The sequence below is a fragment of the Myxine glutinosa genome, chromosome 6, assembly GCF_964187855.1.
Source record: "Myxine glutinosa chromosome 6, kmMyxGlut1.1, whole genome shotgun sequence".
Classification (NCBI taxonomy): Eukaryota; Metazoa; Chordata; class Myxini; order Myxiniformes; family Myxinidae; genus Myxine; species Myxine glutinosa.
In genome coordinates this window covers 142,908,783-142,924,618 of record NC_136266.1, presented here as the reverse complement: position 1 = coordinate 142,924,618, position 15,836 = coordinate 142,908,783, and the positions used below count along the sequence as shown (strand labels likewise).

At 44.5% G+C, this 15,836-nt stretch overlaps 1 protein-coding gene across 2 annotated transcripts in view; it reads left to right on the top strand.

Annotated features, from left to right (window-relative positions):
• The window catches only part of PRKCI (protein kinase C iota), a 76,380-nt gene that overhangs the window by 12,636 nt on the left and 47,908 nt on the right, over nt 1-15,836 (top strand). For both annotated transcript variants that reach the window (XM_078780630.1, XM_078780629.1), the window contains exon 4: nt 15,650-15,700. In XM_078780630.1, the coding sequence (XP_078636756.1) occupies nt 15,650-15,700 (51 nt within the window). The remainder of the gene's footprint in view (nt 1-15,649; nt 15,701-15,836) is intronic.

The following is a 15,836-nucleotide window of genomic DNA, read 5'->3' as shown; positions in this document are numbered from 1 at the left end:
TTAGTGTGGTATTCAATAGATCCATGGCTTTCTCAATCGGCTTGTTTATTTGGGGATTTATCTTGTACATTTGCATGCATTTTATCATCCATGAATGAGGGACACTGCCAAAAGCTTTTTTTATAGTCTATCCATGCTGTGGACAATTTGGTTCTACTCGTATTGCAATTTTCGATTATGGCCCTGTTTAGTAGCAGGTGATCGATTGTTCCATAACATCCTCTCTTGCATCCATTCTTTTTCTGCCTGTAGGGCCTCCTTGTTGTGTTAGGTGATGGTGCATTGTTTCTGCGATGATTCCTGTTAAAAGTTTGTATGTTGTTTGTGGGCAGATAATTATTGGCCAGTATTTGTGGGGTATTCCGGTCTTTTCAGATTTTGGGATGAGGAAGGTGTTACCTTCTGTGAGCCATTCATCCATTTCTTGATCCCTTTGGATAAGTTCATTGAATGCTGGAGCGTAGGGAATGTGGAGAGCATCAAAATGCTTTAACCAGAAGTTTGGAATCCCATCTGGGCCAGGGCTTTTGAAGTTTGCCATCTTTGCAAGTTGCTGTCGTATTTTCTGCATAAATTATTACTGGGGGCATTTATTTGTATTACTGCGATCTTCATATTACTGGGAGCATTTATTGCTGCACAACATGTGTATGTATATATATATATATATATATATATATATATATATATATATATATATATATATATATATATATATATACATACATACATACATACATACATACATACATACATACATACATACATACACACACACACAGTCACGTGAAAAAGTAAGTACACCGCATGTAAAGTTTTGACTTTTTGAACATATTTCAACATACAGCTAATTGATCTTCATTTCAACAATATTGATAGATAAAGGTGATATAATATAACAAATATCATGAAACATTTACATTTTGTAGTCCATTGTATAATTTAAATAAACATAAAAGCAAATTTCGCATGTGGAAAAAGTAAGTACACCCCTACATTTATCACTACTTCAAATACCTAAAATTAGAATCAGGTGTACCAGCTCAGGTGCAAATGATGAGAACATCGTTAGAGAGGATCTTGGAGGAACCTGACTTATTTAAACCTCAGACATTTAGTTTGGTTTGCTCTTTGTTGTTGAAGTGTGCGGCAGCACCATGCCTAGATCAAAAGAGCTCTCTAAGGCCTTCAGAAAGAAGGTTATAGATGCCTACGAGTCTGGGAAGGGATTTAAAAAGATCTCCAAACAATTTGAAATCAATCATTCGACTGTCCAGAAGATCATCTATAAGTGGAGAAGATGCCAAACAACTGCCAACTTGTTCAGGCCAGGCCGCCCCAGCAAGTTCAGCCCGAGAGCAGGCAACCAGATGCCTAAATAAGGCTCGAAGAACCCCAGAATGTCATCACGGGACCTACAGGTAGCTCTTGCCACTGTTGATGTCAAAGTGCACAGTCTACCATTAGAAAGAGGCTGCACAAATTTGATCTACATGGGAGGTGTGCCAGGAGGAAACCTTTGCTGTCCAGAAAGAACATCAGGGCAAGACTAAAGTTTGCCAATGAACACCTCGGCAAAGACCAGCACTTCTGGAACAATGTGCGCAGGACAGATGAGTTAAAGGTAGAGCTATTTGGCCACAGTACCAGAAGACATGTTTGCCGAAAACCAAAGACAGCATTTGACCACAAGAACCTGATACCAACTGTAAAGCATGGTGGTGGAAATATTATGGTTTGGGGCCGCTTTGCTGCATCAGGGCCTGGGCAGCTCACCATCATAGAATCCACTCTGAATTCTTCATTGTACCAAAGGGTGCTTGAGGATAATGTGAGGCCATCTGTCGGAAAGTTGAAGCTCAACCGAAGGTGGACCTTGCAACATGACAATGACCCTAAACATACCAGTAAATCCACCAAGGAATGGCTGAAAAGAAAGAAATGGATGGTTCTGGAATGGCCAAGTCAAAGCCCGGATCTAAATCCCATCGAGATGTTGTGGGGGGATATGAAACGAGCTGTGCGTGCAAGAAACCCCTCAAACATCACACTGCTGAAAGAATTCTGCATGGAGGAGTGGGCAAAAATTTCTCCCAGTCGATGTCAGAGACTGGTGGACAGTTATAAGAAACGCCTACTTGAGGTTGTTTCTGCCAAAGGGGGCAATACCACCTGAGAGAGCCAAGGGTGTACTTACTTTTTCCACATGTGAAATCTGCATTTATGTTTATTTAAGTTATACAATCGACTACAAAATGTAAATATATTTATATATATGAATATATATATATATATATGGCAAGCTCTTTGTAGGTGGACTGAACTTCAAAACAAGGGAAGATGTTCTGGACTCTGTCTTTGGCAAATATGGACTGCTCTTGGAAGTGCGGCTGATAAAGGACAGGGAGATGCAAAAGTCAAGAGGGTTTGGCTTTGTCACGTTTGAAAACACAAAGGATGCCAAAGATGCAGAAACGTATTTGAAGGGCAAGGATTTGGATGGTCGGACCATAACAGTAGAGAAGGCAGGCCATGGGCGTCGAAGGGGCTACAGAGGAGGAAAACGTGGAGGTAGTTTCAGGGGTGGCTATGGCTCCCGGGGTGGGAGTAGTAGTTTTGGTGGTGGTCGCAGTCGAGATTACTATGGAGGCTCCCAGAGTTACGGCAGCTCCCGAACGGACGATTATCATGGTAGTGGCCGAGAAGGAGACCGCTATTCACATGACTACAGCGACAAGAGCTCCAACCGTGATTATTATGGAAGTTAGGAAGAGTTTGAAGCACTGAATGCTGCGGAGCAGCCGAGCCAAGATTCCTACAAGGATTAACCGTGAATTCCACGTTCCTAAAGGCATCCATGTAGTGAATACTTCCAGGCCTCACCACCCAACCACCATGAAACCTGGCTCTCAGCTCGGCCTCCCTAAAAAAGTGCTATCGATTTGCTTTGTTTTGGATTTTTGATCACAACCCTTTAACCTTCATTCAAAAAATGTTTTTGCCTGCAAAGAAAGTTTTCTCTATGTTCAAACTTTCTTTCTTGAGGGGGGGAAGTGTTACGGATTAGTCACTTCCATTGTGGTGGTTTGCATCCACTGTAAATATTTCTGATTCCATGTACTATTATTGTGTTCAAAAGGTTTATTGTTCATGAACTGGTTTCAAAAGGCAAAAAAGTTAATGTTAAAAGAAACAGGAAACCGGACCGGGAACCGGACAACAAAGAGTAAGAAGAGGGAGAAAAAGGGCGGAGCGAATGAGTCGGACAAGAAAGCCAAGTTTCTCCGGGTTCTGAAGCGAACGTTGGCGAGCCAGAGTCACGAGCGAACTTTCGGGTTTCCGGGAAAGGGATTCCTACGACAGAGTTGTCATCGCTGTGACCGGTCAACCTGCGTGTCAGGTTTTGCGATCGATTCAGGAGAGAATCATCGCCGTGCCATGCGCCACGAGACCGGGTCGTCGGCCATTTTGACTCGTGCAGGACTTGTGCTTCGCTCGCGGTTTCGTCTCTTTTCGACCATCTCCACCGCATTCAGACGTCGATCTGGGGCGTATGTGTGACGTGGCTTTTTGAAGGTTAATTCGTCCATACCCGAGGGTGTGATCTCTCAGTCGCCTGTAGGGCGCCTTTGGATTTCCCAGGCGCCTTGAGGGCGCCTTTGTGCAGCTTCGGCTGTGTGACTGTATTTGCCAAACGCACGGGATTCTGGTCTCGATTGGACCTCGTTCTGGCGATCGCTGGAGCGAATCAATTTTGTCTCGAAGCCGGGAATAAGAGACATTGGGGAATGTTCGTGTTTCACTCACTTGGAGCACAGTTAGTTAAATATTACAAAACTGATGGTACCATCATATCATAGGACATATTGATTGTACTTTTGAATACTATTATTGTTGTCCTGTTATTCTTGTGTGATCTTAATACAATATTTGTTTGTGAGTAACAATTGGGGTGGCTTCTCCCTTGATCTTTGACATACAGAATAACACATTTTTCTGCCGTGACACTTCTTGGGGCTCGAAGGTACCAGGGGGTCGGGGAGGAGCGGAGCACGTAACTACAAAATGTAAATGTTACATGATATTTGTTATATTATATCACCTTTATCTATCAATATTGTTGAAATGAAGATCAAATAGCTGTATGTTGAAATATGTTGATAAAGTCAAAACTTTACATGGGGTGTACTTACTTTTTCACGTGACTGTATATTGTCGTGTGATCCCACTCGGTGAAGACCGGGAAATCACTGATAGCAATTGAGCATTACTTCGAAGCGATGATCAAATACGGACTCACTATACAAGCGCGGGAAGAAGAATAAGAAAGAAGAAGAATAAGCTGGAAGATTTTACCTGTTGGTCCCGCGCGGCAGCTCCGAGCAGTCTTCAACCCTGCAAAGTAACTCAAACGAAAACTGCTTTTATGTACAAAAATAAACAAGGCTTTATTGCCACAGATGCCAATAATACAAAATAAAACGCGCCAGGTACTAACTATGGTTCCTATTCGGAGCGCTCCCACACCAGACGTATCACACGGACGAAAGGAAAATAAAAGGAATGAAAATAAATGTGTAAGTTATCGTGCACTCAGCTCAATTGGCGCCTTGGCAGCGATCGTCCAGTCCGAGCGCGCACTCCGGTGTTGGCGGGAAGTAGGCCTCAATCCGCCTCGTTCGTGCGCTGCTAGGCCTCACCGGGCGTCCCGCTCACCCAGGCCTTGTGGTGTTCCAGCGGCAAGCTGCCCTCGTCCACGCACAATCGCTCGCGATATCCGGAACCAAGAGGGGAGAGTCTATGGCGGAGGAAGGCGTAAGGGGCAATCGAGAGAGGAGGTAAGAGAGTCCAAGGCGAGGAGAGGGATGTCTGGGCACGAAGGGATCCAGAACCAGAGGGGCTAAAATGCCGGCTAGCGAGTTATTTTATCGCTCGTGCTGTCCCGTCATCGGTCCTTCCTTCCAATCAGTCTGTCGCCTCTCAACCTCTAGAATGTTCTTCCCACGTCAGTCCCTCACCATTGGCCGAGCGCTTCGCGCTCTCCTCCTCATGCCATCGGTCGATGGCCAATCAGTTCGTCGCTTCTTCCTACTAATCCGAGGGAAGCTTCTTGCCCCTCCCTCTACCAATCGGCGGGCTTCATCCTGCCTCGTCTCCCTATTGGTGGTGTCTCGTCCAATCGCTGCCCCTCTGGGCGTGTCTATTGCCTGCTTGCTCAATGTTTGCCTGCCAGGCGGGATTGTTAGCCTTGGTGCTTGATGCCTGCTTCCGGTTGGGTTTTATTATTATTTATGTGATGTGTGGTGCTTTTACTGGTGGGATTCCTCACTATTGTTTATGTGTGGTGCCATACGGGACAATGGATAAATCACCAGGTCTCACGAACAGGGGAATTAACATAATCCCTACTCTAGTTAGCACAAGGATCATCCTTGTATGATCACAAAGATACACTTACGCGAACAAACCGCAAAAACAAACTTATTACATGTGGGGTTCCCTATCACGATAATCGGAGCATGATACTTACACAGATCTACCTGATCTATATATCACTCTACCCCAACATTCATATATATATATATATATATATATCTATATATATATATATATATATATATATATATAGATATATAGATATATAGATATATAGATATATAGATATATAGATACAACATGCATTTTAAGGCCATTTTCCCTGCTAGAGCGGGGGTTAGCCTTGCGGTCCCCATGACAATCTTCTCCATTTTGCCCTATTTTCTGCATCTCTCCTTGTTAACCCCCTTGCCCGCATTTCTTCTTCCACCATCTTTCGCCAAGTCTTTCTCGGTCTTCCCCGTCCTCTACTTCCTTCTACATTAATTTCCATAACTCTTCTCAACCATCACTCTACTTTATCCCTGGTGTTGGGCTAGCGGCTAGGGTGCCGACTTAGGATCCAAGGATCCTGGGTTCGAATCCCGGTCGATCGCTGAATTAACGCCAGGGGGGTTGACTCAGCCTGTCATCCTTCCGAGGTCGGCTAATTGAGTACCAGTTCACTGGTAATTCCCTGTTTGTCGTTAAAGGCGGCAAAAAGGGTTGGCGTCAGGAAGGGCATCCGGCCGTAAAACATTGCTTCAAATAGGGGACCGAAAAACAACAACAACCACGGTTCCCGAAAAAGGCCAACCCCCGCTTTGCGGAGAAAAATGGCCTCTAAAGGTGGTTATTATATACTCTTCTCAACCAGTCACTTTCATCCTTCCTCAACACATGACCAAACCATCTCAACCTGTTCCTCTTCACAGCATCAATCACAGGCAATATTCCCATCATCTTTCGAAATTCATCATTTGTCTTCCTCTCTCTCAACGATACTCCGCACATCCATCGAACCATTCGCATTTCCACCCTTTCCAGCCTTCGTTGCTGCTCTACTTTCATTACCCATGTCTCGCTCCCATAAATCATAACACTTCTCACACATGCAGCATACACCTTTCGCTTCAGCTTCAGCGACACTCTCCTCCTCATCAGCACGCCACTCAGTTCCCGAAACTTCTTCCATGCACATCTCACTCGAGCAACCGTTGCCGAGTCTGATCCACCTTCTCCATTCAGCATGTCTCCGAGGTAGCAAAATGTTTTCACACCTTCCAGTTTCACGCCGTCTCCAAGATCCAACTGAACATTTCCGCCATCTGCAGCTCCCTCTGTGCACACCTTACATTTGAATGTAGCTGCCACACTGGTAAATGACCCTCTCAGACCACTACATTTTTGATGAACCCACTCAGCGCACATTGTACATTGAATGGAGTTCACTCCGACACCCTTCCTGCACACAGCACACGGCCACTTCCCAGTTCTTTCCACCTCACCACATGCTTTACCACTTGCCATCACCTTCGTCTTTCCGATATTCACCTTCAGACCTTTTGTCTCCATGCATTCCTTCCACTTGTTCATCTTTTCCTTCAGTCCATCCATACTTTCCGCAATCAACACCAGATCATCTGCATACAACAACTCCCACGGTAAACCCTCCTTTACGTTCTGAGCCAGTATCTCCATCACAGCTACAAATAGTAGTGGACTTAGTACCGACCCCTGATGCACTCCCACCTTCACCTCAAACTCACCACTGTTCCCATCCTTCGTCCTTACAGCTGTGCGCGCTCTTTTGTACACTGCCATCACTACTCTGATCAACCATTCCTCCACTCCTAACTTCCTCAATGCCCATGTCAATACTTTGCGTGGAACCCTATCGAATGCTTTCTCCAGATCAACAAACCCCAAAAACAACTTCTTCCTCTTCTCCATGTACTTCTCCTGCAACTGCCTCACAATGAAAAGCGCATCTGTCGTTCCTCTTCCTGGCATAAATCCAAACTGCATTTCGTCGATCTTCACTTTCTTCCTTATCCTCCTCTCCAACACCCTTTGCAATACCTTCATTCCATGCTCCAATAACTTTATCGCTCGGTACGAGCCACACTCCAGAGGGTCACCTTTCTCCTTGTATAGAGGGACGAGGGTACTCAGTTCCCAAGCCACTGGAATGCGGCCTTCTTTCACCACCAGATTACAGATCTCTGTCATTCTCTTCACACCCCAACTTCCTGCTGCCTTCAACATATCTCCCACAACTCCCGTCGGCCCTCCCGCTTTTCCACTCTATGCTTTTATCGCTTCCTCAACTTCCTTCTCAGTTATCTTCTCTGCCGGTCCTAAAACTGGGTTACTCTCGATGTTGCCATCCCATTCATTCTCTGTATTCAACAGCATTTCCATATATCTTTTCCATCTTCCTTTAATTCCATCTGGGTCGACAACGATTTGTCCCACTTCATCCTTCAAGCAACTCACCCCCATCACATCACACCTCTCTTTCGCTATGTGCTTTGCAATCCTGAATACTGCTTTCTGACCCTCTTCTGAATCCAAGCGTTCTCCAAACATTTTCCTACATGCCTCCTGCGCCTTTGCTACCTCTTTCTTTGCAGCCTTCCTGGCTGCCTTATAACTTTCATGCTCTGCTGTTTCTGCTCCCGTACCCTTCGCCTTCTGCCACTCCTTGAACTTCTTCCTCTTCTCGTCAATCCTCTTTCCAACTTCATCATCCCACCACCATGTTTCCGAGTGCCTCGGTGGTCCTTTTGTCCATCCACATACCTCACCAACGGCTCCCAACAGACTAGCTTTCATTGACATCCAACCACTTTCAAGCTCAACCACATCATCCTCTACCCAACTCAGCCTCTCTTTTAATGCCTCCCTTACTGTCACCTCTTTCAACCTCCACACCTTTATTCTTGGTTGGTACTTAACCCACCGAGCTCTCCTCGCACCTTTCACCCTTATGTCGCAGACAACCAAGTGGTGCTGTGAAACAGCCTCCTCCCCCGGGATCACCTTTGTGTCGCAGAGGTGCCCCCTATCTCGCCTACGCACCATCAGGTAGTCAACGGTTGTCGTCGACCCACCTGACGTGTATGTAACAAGCTTATTATCCTCTTTCTGGAACTGAGTATTACAAATCAACAAATCAGCTCCATCAGCAAACTCCAAAATCCTTTCACCTTCTCCATTTCTCACACCATATCCGTAACCCCCATGAACTCCCTCAAAACCATCCATACTCCTTCCCTCATGTCCATTCAGGTCTCCTCCCACTACAACAACTTCCTCATCTTTCACGTTTTCCATCAGCTTCTCTATCGCACACCAGAACTTGTCCTTCTCTTCATTGCTTCGACCAACCTGCGGAGCATATCCTGAGATGACGTTCACCAAGAGCTTTCCAATCATCATTTTCACCATCATCAACCTATCACTCATTCTAGTCACACTCAACACACTGTCTACAAACTCCTCAGAAAACAGGACACCAACACCATTCACGCCCTCCGGGCACCCTTGCCACACAAACTTGTATTTCTGTCCCTGCCTACCCTTCACCATTCTCACACCACTTCCCTTCCATCTCGTCTCTTGCACACAACATATGTCCACTCTTCTTCTGACCAATACCTCCACCACTTCTCCTGATCTCCCTGTCATTGTCCCTACATTCCATGTCCCAAACCTCAGAAACCGATCTCCACTTCGGGCTGCACCCTGCCCACATGTACTTGTAATTGTCATGGTTCTCTTTTTGAGGCAATGTTTTTATGGCCGGATGCCCTTCCTGACGCCAACCCTCTTAGTCGTCTCTTACGACACGCAGGGATACGGTGTACCTATTCTGACCAGGGTACACACTGGGAAACGTTTAAAACATGGAAATTGGGGGGGGGGGGGGGAGTGGGGGCGGCGTCAGCATCACGGCTGCGGTTGAAACATATTCCAACAATATCCAAACAGAACCATGAAAACCATGAAAAACAATCTGGGAAAAGTCTCCAAGTGAGAACGTGGATTTGAGAAAGCAGGAGCAGAGGCGGAAGAAAAACGAGATACAGGGGGCGGGGCACAAGTCGAGACGAGGAGGAGAGCGAACAAGCAACGTGTCCGGGAGGAGAGAAAGAATCAATATAGAATTCTTTGTCTAGGGAGGTGAGGTGAGGGGGAGAAAATAAAATAAAGGAAACAAGCAATACAGTGAAGGAAAGAACCCAAATCGACAAAACACCGACGGGGGGAGGGAAGCCCCAAGTTACCAGGCCGCGCATGAGGTACGACCTAGAAAACGATTAACTCCACACAAGTTTGTACGAATTACAAACCAATACCAACCAGAAACACACAACAACACGAACACAGCAAAATAACCAGTGGAAATTTGACAAAGACAAGAATGGGAAAACACTTAAACTTCGATGCCGTGGAGAGCTTGAAGTACGCTTCACTCGCCCGAGGAACCGCTATATCTATAGATAGATATAGATATATATATATATATATATATATATATATATATATGTATATATATGTATATATATGTATGTATATATATGTATATATATGTATGTATATATATATATATGTATATGTATATGTATGTATATATATATATATGTATATGTATATGTATGTATATATATATATATGTATATGTATATGTATGTATATGTATATATATATATATATATATATATATATATATATATATATATATATATATATATATATATATATATATAATATATATATATATATATATATATATATATATATATATATATATATATATATATATAGACAGACTTGGCATTTAATATGGAATAATTTTTTTGTGGGGGTGAACTTACTTTTAAAGATGTCTTAGAACCAAAAGTTCATTGGAATTATGTTGAAATTATTCTAGATTTTGTTAATGTGACCTTTAAAAGAAACAAAAACCACATTTGACATTTCGAAACAAATACAGTGGAACCTTGACTTACGAGTGCCCCAACTTACGAGTTTTTCGAGATACGAGCCGTCGCTCGGGCGGTTTATTGCTTTGAGATGCGAGCCGAGATCTGAGTTACGAGCTTTCGCCACCCGGTCACGTGGTTATCTTGCCGTGCAAGTACAGTATCTCTGTCGTATAGCGCTGCATTTTTGTTTTCGCATGTTGGTTATTTTGAGTTTACGCCGCCAGGTGGGTTCTGGTCACGTGGTTATCTTGCCGTGCAAGTACAGTATCTCTGTCGTATAGCGCTGCATTTTTGTTTTCTCATGTTGGTTATTTTGAGTTTACGCCGCCAGGTGGGTTCTGGTCACGTGGTTATCTTGCCGTGCAAGTACAGTATCTCTGACGTATAGCGCTGCATTTTTGTTTTCGCATGTTGGTTATTTTGAGTTTACGCCGCCAGGTGGGTTCTGGTCACGTGGTTATCTTGCCGTGCAAGTACAGTATCTCTGTCGTATAGCGCTGCATTTTTGTTTTCGCATGTTGGTTATTTTGAGTTTACGCCGCCAGGTGGGTTCTGGTCACGTGGTTATCTTGCCGTGCAAGTACAGTATCTCTGCCGTCAACTTGTTCAGAGTGCCGGCGATAGCTCGCCTTCTCTTTGTGGAAAACACGGTACTGAGAAGAAGAAGAGGATGATGTGCTTGGATATAAAACACGCAATCGTCGAAAAACATGAGCGAGGTGTCGAGGAGGACGTATATAACGGCAGAGGAGAAGAGCATGCCAGGCCACAACTTGTGGATATAAAACACGCAATCGTCGTGTTTTATATAAAACTTGTGCTTGGATATAAAACACGCAATCGTCGAAAAACATGAGCGAGGTGCCGAGGAGGACGTATATAACGGCAGAGGAGAAGAGCATGCCAGGCCACAACTTGTTCAGAGTGCCGGCGATAGCTCGCCTTCTCTTTGTGGAAAACACGGTACTGAGAAGAAGAAGAGGATGATGTGCTTGGATATAAAACACGCAATCGTCGAAAAACATGAGCGAGGTGTCGAGGAGGACGTATATAACGGCAGAGGAGAAGAGCATGCCAGGCCACAACTTGTGGATATAAAACACGCAATCGTCGTGTTTTATATAAAACTTGTGCTTGGATATAAAACACGCAATCGTCGAAAAACATGAGCGAGGTGCCGAGGAGGACGTATATAACGGCAGAGGAGAAGAGCATGCCAGGCCACAACTTGTTCAGAGTGCCGGCGATAGCTCGCCTTCTCTTTGTGGAAAACACGGTGAGATCCTTAACATCCAACAACTAATGGGACGCAAACGGGGCGCCCAGTTTAGCGGTACACACATTGATGAATCACCCTGCCTGTGATTCACCCATGACAGGTTATAGCTGGGTCGGGATTCAAACCCAGGCTGGACAGTTTAGACTTTAGAGTCAAGTGTGCGTACCTCCAGTCCAGGCCATCCTGCCAACTTGTATGCTGTATACAGGTGAAATATAAAGCGCGAGATATTTTTATATATACTGTATATTTTAAAAAAAATTGGTGTGGTTTTTGGCGGGCTGGAACGGATTAATAGCATTTCAATGCATTTTAATGGGGAAATTTGATTTGAGAAACGAGCAATTTGAGTTACGAGCTCGGTCACAGAACGAATTAAACTCGTAAGTCAAGGTTCCACTGTATATTGATCCTTGAAAGTGATGTAAACTGTTATCGAACTCAATTCACGGACAGTACTGTGTTAAACTTCTGTACGTTTTCCAGAAGTATCTCTTTATTTTGCACATTAGCCAAAATTTTTTTTAACAAAAACAAAAGTTAAATTACGACTGGGATTACGGACAGTAAAATTACAGTTCAGTACTTCGTGTAACCCCCACGAGCATTCAGGAGAGCACGTACACGTTGAGGCATGCTGTTCACGAGATTTGCCAAGGTTTGGACAGGAATCGCTTGCCATGCAGTGAGACTAGCCTGCTGCAATTCACGCACAGAGGTCGGCTGGTGGTCCAAGTGGTCGATTTGACTCGTTAATTCTGCCCACAAGTTCTCCATCGGATTCATATCCGGGGACATGGCAGGCCACTCCATATGCTCTACACCACGGTCAGCAAGAAAGTGTTGGATCATGCGAGCACGATGAGGCCGTGCATTGTCATCTTGGAAGACAGTTTCCTCGAAAGGCTGCACGAGCAAATGGAAGCAATGTTTCTTCCAGAATGGCCCTGTACTTGAACTGGTTCAGGTTTCCATTCAGAACAACCAGGTCAGTTTTGCCCCCTGCATGAAAAGCAGCCCAAACGGTCACCCCACCACCTCCAGCTTGGACTCTTGGCACTATACAATCTTTGTTGTAGGCTTCATGCACTTGTCTGCACACTCGGACATGGCCATCTTGACGATAGACCAGAAATCTAGACTCGTCACTGAAGATCACGTGATTCCAGTGTCCTGGCTGCCATTGACGGTGCTCTCTGGCCCACTGCAATCGACGCTGGCGGTGTGGTCTGGTCAGGCGTGGCTTTCTCAGGGGACGCCTGGCATGATAGCCTGCTTGAACCAGTCGTTGGTTGACGAGCCTTCTGGATACAGGCACATTTGCCAGTTGCTGCCACTCAGCCCTAAGCCGATTACCTGACTTGGTACGGCCATTGCGGGTTAACCGGTGCAGCTGGCGATCATCCCTCCTTGTGGTTCTGCGGGGACGTCCTGGCCTCGGTATTGGAGTAGGGACACCCCTCTGAGCATTTTGTTTCAGGATCTTTGACACCTGACCTTGAGTGATGCCATACTGCCGAGCAATAGCACGCTGTTTCATGCCGTAATTTCGGAAAGCCACCACTCCATGACAAACAGCATTGTCGAGTTGACGGACCATCTCCAGAGGAAGCGGCAATAACTTTTGGAGACGTGCAGCAGTTGTTTTCCACTAATACAGAACGCAACAACCCTTGTATACCCGACTGTGAAGCCAATCATCAAATGCACCTGTCCGGACATTTTGCCATGCCACCTGTGATATAATCCTGTTGTTGACTTCTCGCTGCGACAGACAATCGGTGACATGGTTCTTTTAACAAATAAATCACCAAAGTGTAAAAGAAACTCACCAGATTGATATACTGAGTTAAGAAAGTAAACCCAAGTCAAGAAAAAAAAAATTCCATATTAAATGCCAAGTGTGTGTGTGTGTGTGTGTGTGTGTGTGTGTGTGTGTGTGTGTGTGTGTGTGTGTGTGTGTGTGTGTGTGTGTATATATATATATATATACACACACACATACATTCGTGGCCAAAAATATTGGCACCCTTGCACTTTTTTCAAATAATGCACTATTTCTTCCAGAAAAGTGTTGAAATTAAAAAATATTTTGGTATCCACATATCTATTTCTATGGATTGCAGTGGAACAAAACAAAAACAGCTGAAATCAAATCGTAAATCTTCGCTTATTCCACACAGAAATCCTAAAATGGCCCGGACAATATTATTGGCACCTTTTAGAAGTAGTTAGAAATAATTAGTTGGATTTCAAGCAGGTGATTCTCCTTTACTTTAGAATTGAACCCACCTGTGGTGAGTTGCAGGTGCCTGCAATATAAAAATCACTCATTAAACTTGTTTGAATAGAGAAAAGGAGTCATTCTGCTGTTTTGTGTCACTGTGTGTACCGCAATGAGCATGGAGAAAAGAAAGAAAACCAGAGAATTGTCTGAGGAGGTCAGACACAACATTCCCACAGGTCATCTTCCATCTGCTTGGAAATCAACCAACATTTGCTTGGAAATTTACCACAGGAACCAAAGCATTCAGAATCATTGGAATCTCCTGCGACGAAGCTGATTCTGAGGGCCTTTCTCTCTCTCACCGCAGGCAGGTTTGTGGTCTTTCTATCTTCTACCGACTCCTCTCCGGCCTAGCTCCCCCTGCTCTGTGCTCTGTCCCCCAAATATTCCTGCAGGTCGCACAAGATTTGCCAGCAACCCTCTTCTGGTAAAACTGCCAAAATCAAGACTCTCTGCTCACCTTCACTCCATGCCTCTTTTCTCCCACCTCTGGAACAAACTCCCACACTCTCTTCAATCCTTCTCCTCCCTCCAGGTCTTTTAAACAGCATCTCTTATCTTCCCCCATCCAAAACCTTGATCTTTTCTACCCCCCGTTAAAACGCCCCAAATCCGCCTCTTTGAAGCCCCCGCTTCTTTCCTGGGGTTCCTAGAAGTGTTCATTTGCTTTGTACCGTGTACCCCTCCCTTTTCCCCCAGCCCCCCCCCCCCCTTCCACAGATCTACCGGCATCCCTTTTCTCTTCTGTTGTTGTGCTTGTGTGCTTCCTTCTCTCCCCCTCTTGTCTCCCGCTCCCTTCATTGCATGTTTTGTGTGTCTGTGCATGTTTTTCATGTTCAATGTGTTAGCTCTTACACGAGCCTCGATTCTGTGTCCAAAAAAAAAAAAACACAGATCACAGCACGACATATAAAATAGCCCTGAGTGTGCTGATGGTCATCTCTTGAGGTTGAAGTTCAGACCACTGCTGATTTGGGGGAAATCCCCTGGGAGAGCCCCTTGATCCTCTGGAAGGCCCCAGATCCGAAATCGAAAAATCTGAACCTGAGCAATCCTTCCAACCATCGAGTAGAAGGGCTGTATTAGGTTTCAGAGCAGTCTGTTGGTAAATAAGGGACGAGTGAGGATCCAAAGTTTGGGGGGTAATCCCCCACAGAAGTCCCCATGATCTAAAATCGAAAAATCCAATGGAGTTCTAGTCATGCTCCATATGTCCAGATTTTAAGGTTCGTTCTGATTTTGTGGAGTGTTGTAACAATTAACATTTTTGAAAAGTTTGAGAAGTTCTGAATCTGGAAACCAATGTGCTTTGTACATTGATACATAATAAATAGAAGCTTCATGATTATAGACAAGCCTTACCGACTTCCTACTTGATATCAATTTAGGCATATTTATTCATTTATTTATTTTTACGCACGCATTTACGGTGTTTTACGTAAATTTTCATTTATGGACGCTTTCCGACGATTCTGTGCCCCCCCCCCCCCCCCCCGATCAATATCGGTCTGTGAGGCAGTCAGTGGTTATGATGAGCTTTTTATATATTAGATGTATGCACACCATGGAAGGGATGTATTTATTTGCTTGGTTAAATGATACGGAATCACAGCAATGATACGGAATCACAGCAATGATACGGAATCTATTGCATTTGAGTTGTATGCATTCAAGCTTTAGACATTAGAGCTCTGGACTAATTGAATTTTTTTTTTTTTCTCCTCTCATTTCCAGTTTTTCCTAGTATCCCAGAAAAACCTGGAATGCCATGCCCTGGCGAGGACAGTAAGTTGTGGATGAAATTGCTCTACATGCTTGTTTTTATTTTTCTCTTTGCTTTAACGCAAATGTTAATGTCATATTCTTCACCTGATGTCTGCAAGTGTTTGATGTTTGGAGAGAGAGAGGAGGCTGAGAGTGT